A 12,923-nucleotide genomic window follows, 5' to 3' on the forward strand; every position below is an offset into this window, starting at 1 on the left:
TTATTTCTAGTGAAATTTAAAATAGAGCATTTTTCTAGATTATAAAAAAGATCATTATTTAAATAATATATAGAGAATCTATCTAGATCTTCTTGTATCTTATAACAAATATAAATTATGTGGAAATTCACCGTTTTTGGAATTGGAATTATTTATTAACAAATTTTTGTAATCAGAATCACAGATGAATAAATAAATCATCAAACCGGGAAAGGAGATAGTAAGTCATTGAACATTCAGCCTATTAATAATGGAAATATTTTAAACGCATCAACATTTAGCCAAATTCCAATCAATAATAGACAGCCGCCAAGCGTCAACCCAAAATATTAATTAGAAACCCGTCGTTTTGCCCTTCATTTATTAACAAACATATGTATATATACATATGTATGTGTATATTTGACAGATCGCGCCCTTATAACGCAATGGTAATTACTCAAAAAGTTCTTTAAGATTTCAGGTTTAATGATTTAAATCATAGATGCTCAACATAAAAATGACAATTTATCGTGAACTCCAGTTCTTTCAATTATAAATTTCTTTGAATTTGATTTTTTTATTTGTGTTTTGGGAAGAAATCGATTTTAAATTTAAGAATAAACCTCAATTATCAAAAAATATGACACAATTTCGAATAGTCGTCAGTGTGATCTGATAATAGAAATAACATTGTATAGTAACTCAACTTGTTCAAATCATGGATTGATCATCATAGTGTAGCATGTTCTATAATAATAACAATTTATTGATTAAAAATTTAACCCTCCTAACCGAAGTGAGGTATGCAAGTGCCCCAATTTGGACATTTTTCGTAATAACTATGTGGTTTTCAAAGCTATACATCCTATATTTCTTGTTTTCCTAGAATGAATTATAAGAAATTTATTTTAATAGGTTTTGTATGATTTATAAAAGGGGTGCATCGTAAAAAAATACATTTATATATTTCTGCGTTCCAAAGTATGATTTAAAGGCGGTAACGAAAAGTCATGTTTTTGACTGTTAGCTTACATATTCTATTTGATCGATGAATCAATACGAGAGAAAGAGTCAGCTATATTTCGTAAGCTATTGTTTTCGTCGCTTTTGGCGCGTGGCTATTGAGTCATGCAGTCGCCTGTTGGCCTTACCTATATGCGATTGCATATCGATGGTTGCCGTTATTTCTTAATACAAAAATAGTCATTAAGTAATTAAATATATTACTAAGAGGTATGGGCCGCCTTGGTATGTATGTGATGATCTAAAAGCGGCCCATACCTCTTAGTAATATATTTAATTACATTAGTTTAAGCCGGGATCATAATTTTGATTGAAACCCCAATCATTGAAATCTTTTTGATTGAAACCCCAATCATTGAAATCTTTTTGATTGAAACCCCAATCATTGAAATCATTTTGATTGAAATTTTAATCCCACACATTTGTACATCTGCTGTTGAAATATTGTTTAAATTGCCTTTTTATTTTAATAAATTAATTGTATTTAATTTATTATATATTTATTTAATTATTTATTATATTTTAGTACATTATTTGTTTACAAACATTTATTTTACTTGACTTTTTTTTAATATAGTTTTTTACTAAAGTTTTTTATATACATTTATTTTTTATATTTTAGGAAATTATTTTTTATATACATTTATTTTGTTACATGAGCTATTTTACTAAAGTTTTTTATATACATTTATTTTTTTTTACTTGAGTTTTTTTGATTAAATACAGCTTTTGACTTAGGTCATACTCGACCCCGGTTCGGGACACTCGTTTGATTTATTTATTTATTTAATAGTTTTGGACCATTGTGGCATAACAGGAAGAACCTAATGCGCCACAATGGCCCACATTTGAAAAAGATATAAAAACATGATATAAAAACAAGTAAACTGTAAATAAAGGAAAAAAGCAAAAGCAGAAAACATGGTAAAATAAAACAATAAAAAAAAGTAACAAAAGGAAAATAATACATCATTCAGAGAGAAAAATAACAAAAGTGTAAAAATCAAAAATAAAATCCATAAATCTCATTCTTTGTTTACACTGAACAAAATTAAAATAGTATATAAAAATGTACAAAGGAGAAAGAAAAAGTAAAATAAAATAAAACAAAATCACAGCGAGGCCCAAATGGAAGAGAGTAGATTAAGATTCCACTCATACATCACATTCAAATTAAGAAAGTAATGATGAGCGCAGGTTACCAGATAAATATGCTAAAATAATATCCGATAATCTACGCTCCCCAAGGTGGAAAATATCACATTCAGGGACAGCAGCAACGATTTCATTGAGAAGTCGAATGGCTCTTGGAATAGGAGCCATTCGAAAAAGAACTGTGTGAGCAGCAGGTACAACCATCAAATGATGATGTCTACCACGCACATAATTATTAGGGACATAAAGTCCCAACTGTTCCAGCAACAACGGGCATGACGTATTACCACGCAATAGCTGGAGAACGAAACGAATTAACGAGAAGTTTCTCCGAAGTTCAAGGGAATTATACCCAAGCATGCCCAAAAGGAAAGGAGTAGGATAGAGATATGGTTAGTACCCATACTCTTTCTTATAAAGAAAACGAAGAAATGCTTTTTGCACTTTTTCGATAATAAGAGAGCAGTTTGCTTCATGCGGATTTTACACAATTGCATTATACTCTAGCTTACTTCTAACAAGCGAGTTGATCTCGACGCTCCGTCCTTCAAAGGTTAACGGAAAGGGGAGCGCTGAAACCAGTCTGCCTAGGGGTGCAATATACCCTCGGGCTGGGTCTGAACGCAGGCTACCAGACAAATAATTTAAAATAATCTGTGATAACCTACGCTCACTGAGGTGGAAAAATCACAATAAGGTACGGCAGCAACGATTTCATTAAGAGTTGGGTAGCTCTTGAAATAGGAGCCATCTGATAAGGATCTGTGCAGGCAAGCGGTAAAATATGTACATCAAATTCTGATGAACATATGTATACATCAGAATTTGATGCACATACATAATTAATAGGGACATAGAGTACCAACTTTTCAATAAAGGACGGGCATGACGTAGAAGCTGGAGAACAAATAAAATTAATGAAAAATTTCTCCGAAGTTCAGGAAAATTATACCCAAGCATACCCAAAAGAAAGTATGAAGTTATTTTGAAAATTTACCAACGTGCCCTGATAGGAAATGAAAACAAGAACTCAATTTAACCGAATTGTGTATATACCACCATACATTCCTATCAAACTAACCAGTAGATTATATGACAGAATCATTAATAACCATACTAACACACTTGTGAAGAGTCTCGGTGATTACAACAAAATGTCTATACCCTTCACGTATAACACACAGATTACCTAAACACAATCTGCTTTAGGTCATCGACTTTAGAGAGTTTTTAATTAATATTATGTATTAGATGTATTATGTGCATTTATAAGAATTGTAAATAGGTTTTTAAGCTCTTTTTCCTATTATGCTGTACATTAACATTAGATTAACATAATACTATGATAACTAACCAAATTAAATTAAAATTGTAAAATAGAAAATGATCAATAGATCAGTAGCTATTAAAATATATATAAGACGTATTGTGAACATAATTTCGTAATAATAAAAAGCATTTAAAAGTCAAAAAATATACCACCATTGCGTTCTGATGATACGATATACAAATATACAATAACCATATATGTACATGCATGTGTTTATTATTAAATGTGTCGCATTTGATTCGATTTGGCTTCCCCGGTTGCCATTTTCAACTCCGCGAACGCGATATGAAATATTAAACCATTATTGAATGTTGCGAAACAATTGTATTGACGAGGCGGCCGCGTTTTGATGCTTCGGCGCGTTCGCACGGTTCAATATTTATTCGCACGTACGTATTGTGCGAACTCAAACAATGGCGAAATCTTCCCGGAATACTCTGTGATTTATATTCGAGTGTCAATTCGCAAATAAACACGTCAAACAACGTGCGAAGCGTACGCAACGCACCCTGTAGTTGTTTGAGCAGCGAGTGTCGGCAAACCGCACGTTTTAATTGAAATTTGAACCGATATTCAAATATTATACAATCTTAATCAAAAAAATCTTAATCTGAGGTTAAGAGTGAAGTGTGTGGTTTACTGGTCGGCCGCGAAAATCGATTGGTTCGTTTCATTGATTTCAACTTGCACCTTGACATGTTAACTTGTGTCGCTGTTATTTTATTTTTATTACATTTTATACCAGAAAGGCCTTAACAGGTAAACCCCAATGCGCCTTCCTGGCCAATTAAAAACAATGCAGCACTTATTTATTATACAAGTCGCTGAATTACGAGACACTGAAAACTCGCAAATGAACGAGACATCTATGAATTATACATATATAAATTTTATTTTACATTAATCATACTCAAATAGTAGGAAGGATTTTTAGCTCATTTTTAATCGGGAACCGTTTCAATAATAAAATCAGAGAAAATTGGCTAACTATAATAGGAAACGATTGACCTGGAGCACAAATATCTAGGTCTGACCAGCAGCACTACAGATATACTCAGAAAAATTATTTTCAATCGAGGTCAGCTCATGGGATTGAACCCGGCGCCTCTAGACGCTAAGCAGAATCTTAATGACCAAGCTATGCTGCTTTAAATATTTAAAAAATATTATTCTATAAAATTTATAATTTATAATATTATATAATACAAGTAAAAAAAATCGGTCTGACTTTTTGAGCGGTTCGGGAGATAATTGAATTTAAAAACTTAAAAAACAGAGGACACCTATAAGGGGAGGTATTATTTTCGGTAAACTTAAAAATTTGAAAAAAATTTACATTGTGTCAATTAGCATTTTAAAAACCGATAGTAAGTTTCAGTTCGATAGTGATCGATTTTGAGTTAGAACCAGTCAAAATCTTGAGTTGAACACGATCACAATACTTTGTCTATTGTTACCATATACATATGTACATATATAGATAAACTATTACAAAAATAAAAGATATATTATATATTACACTAAACAGTATACAAATGAAACTTCATTGTCTGAAACATAAATACACACAATAATAATGTACATACTATATAATTTTGTGTTTTTACTAAAACCATTTATTTACCAGTAATAGAAGTATGACGAAATAGCATAAAAACATATTAAACTTTGTGAATATTATAATTGTGACTCTGCAAATAACTTTTTTTCCACATCATTTCTTAACAAAACAGATCCATTGCGTCTACCCTTTCTTCACATTATTTACCATGCAAATACACTACATATACTATTACACTTGCAATAACAAATTTCATGAAATACAATAATTACAATATAGAGGTACAATTTAGCGTAACGTTCTACCAAGTGGTACGCGAGTTAAAAAACGTTGGGAGTCGCTGATCTATTCGATCATCAATATTCGATCTATCAGATATGTCATCAGGATAATACATATCTGATAGATTTAAGTTTATGTACTGAATTTATGATTTAATTTTAGTACTGGTTTTTTTGCATAGATATTTGATCAAGTATGAAATTAAAACGATATACCTTAGTTTGGTTATCAATTTATTAATTTTGTTGGCATCCACACAATATTTCTTATATTTTGTCGTTAACCTCTGGCCTTGATGGTAACACGACCTATTACACAAACATTTGTGAGATTATCGAAAATAAAAAAAAATGAATTTGAAAAATATAATAGTAAAATTTAATTTCCTTATGAAATACAAATTACACACAGGATGAATAGTTAAATGAATTTTTCTATTGATCTTCGATATTCAATCTATTAGTTATGTATGTCAATATGATATTAAAAATATATGTATTTAAATTTGATTTTAATTTAATACTGTTTTTGTTGCATAGATATTAATTGACATATGAAATCAAAATAATATTTTTGGATTATCAGTTTAATACTTTTGTTGACCCCACCCCACATTTCTAATTTTTTGTCATTAACCTCTGATCTTCAAGCTCAGATGACCCACTACACACACCTACATATGTGAGATAAATTGAAATGTATAAAAGGAACTTGAAAAATATAATATGGCACAGTAATAGTTCATTGCGTGTTGTAATACAAATCAAACACAAGATGAACAATTTTAAAACTTTGTCGGTCTTTATATTGTTGGCTATTGTAACCTGCAATCATGCGGCAAGCGGTAAGATATTATATCAAATAAAGTTTTTTGTATGTTTTTTCGTAATACATACTGTGTTTCATAATTTCATCTAATGAACCAAATTTCGATTCTTATAAAATTTACAATCATTTCTGGTGAAGACGTCTCTTGTTAATCTCGGTAATACGTAATCGTAGTAATCAAGATTAATAAGAAACTTTTAGTAATTAAATTACATTGATAGTCCAATTTTCTTTTTTTCTGCACATTTTTGATTGTTGTATGTTCAATTGTATTTCTTTATAAATTGTGAGAATTTTTCAGTTCCGCCAGCTGAAGAAAAAATAACTGACCTGCCAGTTACAATAGTAGCAGTAGGCCCTAATATAATGGAATCTCATGTGAGATCTCGTTAAATTTTGTTGCAATACAGTATCTATAGTTCATACCAATGTTACACAATCTAACGTTAAAGTAAACTTTTTGTTTCAGGATACGTGTAAAATTCAATTTTATCACCCATCACAAGACTCGTGGACTACGTTAGCAGATCTTGATTTGCCTGTTTTTGACGATTATTCGACGATAGTATCACAAGGAAAATTGTATTTTTTCGGAGGAAAAAAATCACTTGAAGATACAGGAACCGATGAGGTCTTAAATTTTTACATAATTGTTCAACATTGATGAAGTATCGCTTATAAGATTCCGTTTTTAATTTTCTTCTTTTGTATGAATTCCAGGTTTCGTCTTTTGATTTAGCTACAAAGGAAATAAAACAACTTAAACCGATGGGGGAAAAGAAGCGACTTATGAGTGTAGCTGAAATTGGTGATTATATATACATTACTGGAGGTATTGGAGAAGAAGATAAATTTCTCGATACAGTTGAGAGGTGAGGCTATATTCTGTTTTAATATAAAAATCAATATGAACATTAAAATAATAACTACACAATATAATCATTTCCGATTAGGTACCACCCAAAAACAGACAGCTGGAGTGTTATGGCACCAATGCACACAAAGCGATATTTTCACGCTATTAATGTACATGAAGGAAAAATGTATGTGGCTGGCGGAATTGGACATAATAGCCCTGATTATCTAAAGTCATTGGAGATTTACGATCCTAATCTGAATAAGTGGACTTTAGGTACACCAATGAACCATCCAAGATACCAGTTTTCTGTTAGTATATTAAAACATATAAACTTACATACGTATATGAAGACTTTCTTACGGATTGATTTTCAAAACAAATGTGTTTCCTTTCGTTTTGAGTAACATATTTGCTTTTTTTGCGTTTTAGATTGTCTTTGTGGATGGAAGTATTTTCGCCTTGGGAGGTATTTATAGTTTAAAAAGTGATGACACTGATGGAGAACGATTGGACCTAAATACTCAAAAGTGGGAGTATTTCAAAAATCCTATAAAAGATTCCACGTGGAGAAGTGCAACAGTTTTAGACGATATGATATATATTCATGGTGGTAAGTACGCAAAATCTATGACATATGTATGTACGTACGTAGACATCATAATAAAAAAAATTACAATTAATAAAATAATGTCTTTTTAGCGGGTGACAATAATTATAAATATAATGCAAAAACAAATGAAATGAAAAAGCTAAAGTCTAACGATCATGCTGCTCCTAATTTTTTGTTGGCGTCGACAAGCTGATTTTATGAGTGTGAACATTGTTTTATAATTTGAATTTATGAAATATACATATTAATATAAAGAAAATATTGTGTTTTTACTTAAACCACCTTTATAAAACAAGTTTTTTATCCAAGTATTGAATTTCCAAAATTCCGATCACGGCAATATTCAATTTTCGAACTGACGCAATGTTATCCGAAATCCGAAATCCAAAATAAAAACATATGCATATTATATATGTAAAATTAACAATAATAATTTCACGAATATGGGTGACGTCAGCGTTAGTTGCGCCTACGAATGCACGGGAGCTTAAATATGTACATCAGTGGCGTAGCCAGGATTTTGTCAAGGGGGGGTTTTGACAGGAAAAAAGGCAAGATAATATATATAATTTATATTTAATTAATATAAAATCACAACATATAAAAATAAAGTAAAGCTAACTTCTAACTGAAGAGTATGATGCAAACGACCGATGAATTGCGACAGGAATGGGATATTTTGCCGCCGACTGCGCTCCGCCACTGATGTACATACACACATCCACGAAGACACACACCCACAAGAACGGCAAGCGTATATTGTCCGCACTCGACTTTTTATTAATAATATAAATATAATACTATTAATATAAATATAATATATAAATGTAATACCATTAATATTAATCTAATAAATAATTTTGAAAGAGACTTTGTAAGTATTGTTGGTTGTGATTTGGTCGACATAGGGAATTATACCCAAGCTAGGACTTCCAAGCGGTTTAAACTGAAGCCGAAAAGCCGGCTTTTTGACCATTTATCAAAAAACTAAAAACCGGCTTTTCAGGTTTTCTTTAATTTATGTTTTTTTCCTCAAAATTAACAAATATTAATTTAAAATTTCTATGAAATATCAAAATAAAAGTGTATAAACTCTCTTAGGTAATAGGCGTATATTTCTTTGAACAAAAAAAAAGTTACAGTACTTTCTTTCATGAGCGGTTTCTTTGAGATTTAGTAATGGACGAAGACCAATAAAATATTATTGAAAGTATGTAGTTTCAATGACCTACCCAACTTCAGGTATAGAAAACGTTATTATCGCAAATCCTTGTACATACTTGACGATAACAAAACAGTAGTCGTAAACTCAAATGATTTATGGCAAAATGCATAGGTATTCCCGAAATATAATTGATTTTCCTTCGAAGGAATTGGAAACCCTTTAAATATGTAGGCCACATACCTACTTTTATTATGGATTTTAAATGTTCGTGATATGCCGGTTCAACGAATGTTTCCGACATTTGCAAAGGTTTGTTTTTGGATTTTTAAGCTAAAACAGATGCGTAAAACAACTTCGAAATTTAATTTTTAGTACTTTTTAGTAAATTGATTTTCAAAACAAATGTGTTTCCTTTCGTTTTGAGTAATATATTTGCTTTTTTTGCGTTTTAGATTGTCTTTGTGGATGGAAGTATTTTCGCCATGGGAGGTATTTATAGTGACAAAAGTGATGACAATACTGGAGAACGATTTGACCTAAATACTCAAAATTGGGAGAAATTCAAAAATCCCATAAAAGATTCCACGTGGAGAAGTGCAACAGTTTTAGACGATATGATATATATTCATGGTGGTAAGAATGCAAAATTTATGACATATTTACGTAGATATCATAAAAAAAATGTACAAATAATAAAATAATGACTTTTTCAGCAGGTGAAAATAATTATAAATATAATGCAAAAACAAATAAAATGAAAAAGCTAGAGCCTAACGATCCATCTGCACCTAATTTTTTGTTGGCGTCGACAAGCTGATTTTAATGAGTGTGAACATTGTTTTATAATTTGAATTTATAAAATATACATATTTTTATAAAAAAAATATTGTTATTTTACTTAAACTGCCTTTATAAAACATTTTTTTTATATCCAAGTATTGAATTTCCAAAATTCCGATCACCGCAATATTCAATTTATAAAATTTAAAGAATACATATTTTTTGGCTCTATAACTATGTATAAAAATTTCAAAGAATATTGAGTTTTTGGCACGTGGAAATATTTTTCAATTTATACATGTACTAGTGTAGGGCCCGTTGATTTCAACGGGTGGTTTCGAAAAGAAATTGAAACTCGAATTAAAATAAAGTTAAAGATATGGAATTGACTGGTTTCGGAAAGACAAAGGCAGAAAAAAATGAAAATTATGAAAAAAATGAAAAATATGAAAATAATGAAAAATATGAAAAAAATGAAAAATATGAAAAAAATGAAAAAACTGAAAAAAATGGAAACAATGAAAAAGATGAAAAATTTGAAAAAAATGAAAAAAAATGAAAAAAACTGAAAAAAACTGTAAAAACTGAAAATAATGAAAAATATGAAAATAATGAAAAATATGAGAAAAATGAAAAAAATTAAAAAAAAAAATTTTTCGATTGTCGACGAAAGCCGAAGTCGATTGTCGATTGTCGACGAAAGCCGAAGTCGAATGTCGATTGTCGACGAAAGCCGAAGTCAATTGTCGATTGTCGACGAAAGCCGAAGATACGCGAATGATTGGTTCCCCATACTTGTAAAGGGTAATCAAATATTATGTACGTAATTTAGAGCATTTTTTCTATCGAGACGGCAGTGTAGTGGTTAGCGTGAATGTTCTGAACGCGGGGACCCCAGCTCGATCCCGCGTTTTGGAATTAATTTTATTTTTCAAATATCGCTAAAATATAAATTAATTTCAATTAAAAATATATATTTAATTGTTTTATATGAAAAGAAAAAAAAATGGTTCAAAACCTCGCTAAATGAAATTATTAAAATTACGTATTTTTATATGGCGAGAAGGAATATTTCAATTAATGTTTAAAAAAAAAAGGCGAAATGAAAAATTGGATTTGGCACGATGTCCGAGACCATTACCTCATTAGACCCATATTCAGGCTATTTGGGGTGATCGGTTCGAGTCGCGACAAAGTCGTCTCGTCGAAAAATGAATTAATCGATTTTTATCGATTCGTTCATTATGTTCGGCGAGAGTTAGGACACACACACACACCCACACACACACAGATTACCGTCGTTATATATATGATTGTATGTGTGTAAAAATAAAATGAAAACACAAAATTTTCACTAATGTATTTGTTACAATTTTATAAAAAGTAATACTATTTTATACGTCATTAAAATAAAAAAAAACCGGTTTGCCTGTTAACATTACATTATAACAATAAATCATATTAACAATTAGATACAACATAACTTCTTATTGAATACTTATGTCGCAGATAAAACTCCGTGAAGAGATATACTTTAAGCCGTGAAATGTCAGATTTGACACATTTGGCCATAAATCAATATATATCGTGTATTACCCTACAAGAAGCTACACGCCAAATTTGAAATTTATATATACATATGAGAGTTAAAACTATAAATATTTATATATGAGAGATAACGAGAACCAATAGAGCAAATTTCATAAAATATAGAGTGAATTATAGGCATTTAAACAATTCAAATCTTATATCGCCATATCAAGGCGAACAGGTTGGAAGATACGGGACGAACGCTTATTAAACGTCAGGGAGATTTACTTTCCGCGTGTTCAAAACGCGTTGTATACGATATTTTATCTCCAACGTAATGGCAGATGATACGTTAACGTGTATTGATGACCAAAATGAGCAATATGGCAAAGTATGAAAACGATCGGATAAGAGATGAAAATGACCACTGACACGAAAGCCATGTGAAACGTAAAGGAGGTATGTAGAAATAGAGAAGATCGACACTGTTCATAATTTGGCGAAGCTCTTCATTTGTGATTTTTACACTATAAATTCGTCATTTCCTGATATCGCCACCGCAATCATCTTCTTCCTCACGCTTCCGGTAACTGTAGCCACTGCTGAGCGCTCGTTCTCTAAGTTGAAACTTATTAAAAATTACTCAAGGTCAACTATGTCACAACATCGACTCAAAGGATTAGCGCTGATTAGTATTGAACATGAGAGAACAAATAAAATGAATTTTAACGAAATAATCGAAGTGTTTGCCAATGCGAAGTCCAGAAGAACAGATTTTTAAAAATTATTTTGCTGAAAAGAAAATAATATGTGTATATGGGGGGGGGGCGCCGTAAAATATTTTGCGGGGGGGCGCCTGGAATTCACGTTATCCACTGGATCCGGAGATAGATATGTGGTCAATTTTCGCAAAAATTAGACTAGAGTCGAACAAAGACTATTCGCCGATTGTGTTCGACGGAAAGTTGATAATATTCGGTGGGGAAATCGGCACATTTGTATCTTCGAACGAGGTATTAATTAATGTACAATATATGCTCGTTTATTTAATTTTTGTAATTCAACATGAATATGTTTTGCCAATTTCAGGTCGTAGCTTACGATTTGTCGAAAAAAACATCATCTAATCTGTCACCAATGGGACAAGAGAAAAATAATGTAGGAATTGCTGAAATTGATGGGTATATTTACGTGACTGGTGGTCAGGGGAATGGCTTTTCAGTATACAACACAGTTGAGAGGTATTGTTGAATGTTATGTTCTCTATTGCTCACTATATGAGTTCATGTTTCAAATTGGCTTAATAAAGCTAGCTAAAATTGTATAATAATCATCATCGTTTCGTTTTAGGTACGACCCAAAAACAGATACCTAGGTTTTAATGGCTCCAATGCTGACAAAGCGATATTTTCATGCCGTAAATATATGGGAAGGAAAAATGTATGCCGCTGGAAGACTCTCTGGCGGAATTAAATCGATGAATTCATTAGAAATTTACGATCCTAAGTCAAATAGTTGGACTTTAGGAACACCCATGGCTGGCAATAGATATTAATTCTCAGTAAGTCACTTAGTAAATATTGTATGTACTGATTATCAACTGGTTAAACACGTATTTCAATTTAATTAAAAATTACTAATAAATTAATCATTAATTTAAATAAAATTACTAAAATATAATTCATTAATTTAATTAATAATGACACACATGTGTGTACAATATTACATTTCGTGTTAGAATTGGGGCTCTCATAAATAATATTACGATTTTTTATTTTATTTTAGATTGTTTTTGCTGATGGAAGTCTTTTTGCTATT

At 30.9% G+C, this 12,923-nt stretch overlaps 3 protein-coding genes across 3 annotated transcripts in view; all 3 read left to right on the forward strand.

Annotated features, from left to right (window-relative positions):
• LOC143916694 (uncharacterized) overlaps nucleotides 1-12,923 on the forward strand; it is a 577,487-nt gene that overhangs the window by 89,332 nt on the left and 475,232 nt on the right. The window lies entirely within an intron of this gene.
• LOC143916707 (uncharacterized) overlaps nucleotides 1-12,923 on the forward strand; it is a 116,422-nt gene that overhangs the window by 89,326 nt on the left and 14,173 nt on the right. The window lies entirely within an intron of this gene.
• LOC143917008 (kelch-like protein 36) lies at nucleotides 6,028-7,904 on the forward strand. The gene is made up of 7 exons (XM_077438367.1): nucleotides 6,028-6,177; nucleotides 6,463-6,539; nucleotides 6,631-6,792; nucleotides 6,882-7,033; nucleotides 7,115-7,328; nucleotides 7,450-7,630; nucleotides 7,720-7,904. The coding sequence occupies exons 1-7, from the start codon at nucleotides 6,030-6,032 to the stop codon at nucleotides 7,821-7,823; spliced, it is 1,038 nt and encodes a 345-aa protein (XP_077294493.1). The 5' UTR covers nucleotides 6,028-6,029; the 3' UTR covers nucleotides 7,824-7,904.

This window comes from Arctopsyche grandis, chromosome 9 (genome assembly GCF_051622035.1).
Source record: "Arctopsyche grandis isolate Sample6627 chromosome 9, ASM5162203v2, whole genome shotgun sequence".
Lineage (NCBI taxonomy): Eukaryota > Metazoa > Arthropoda > Insecta > Trichoptera > Hydropsychidae > Arctopsyche > Arctopsyche grandis.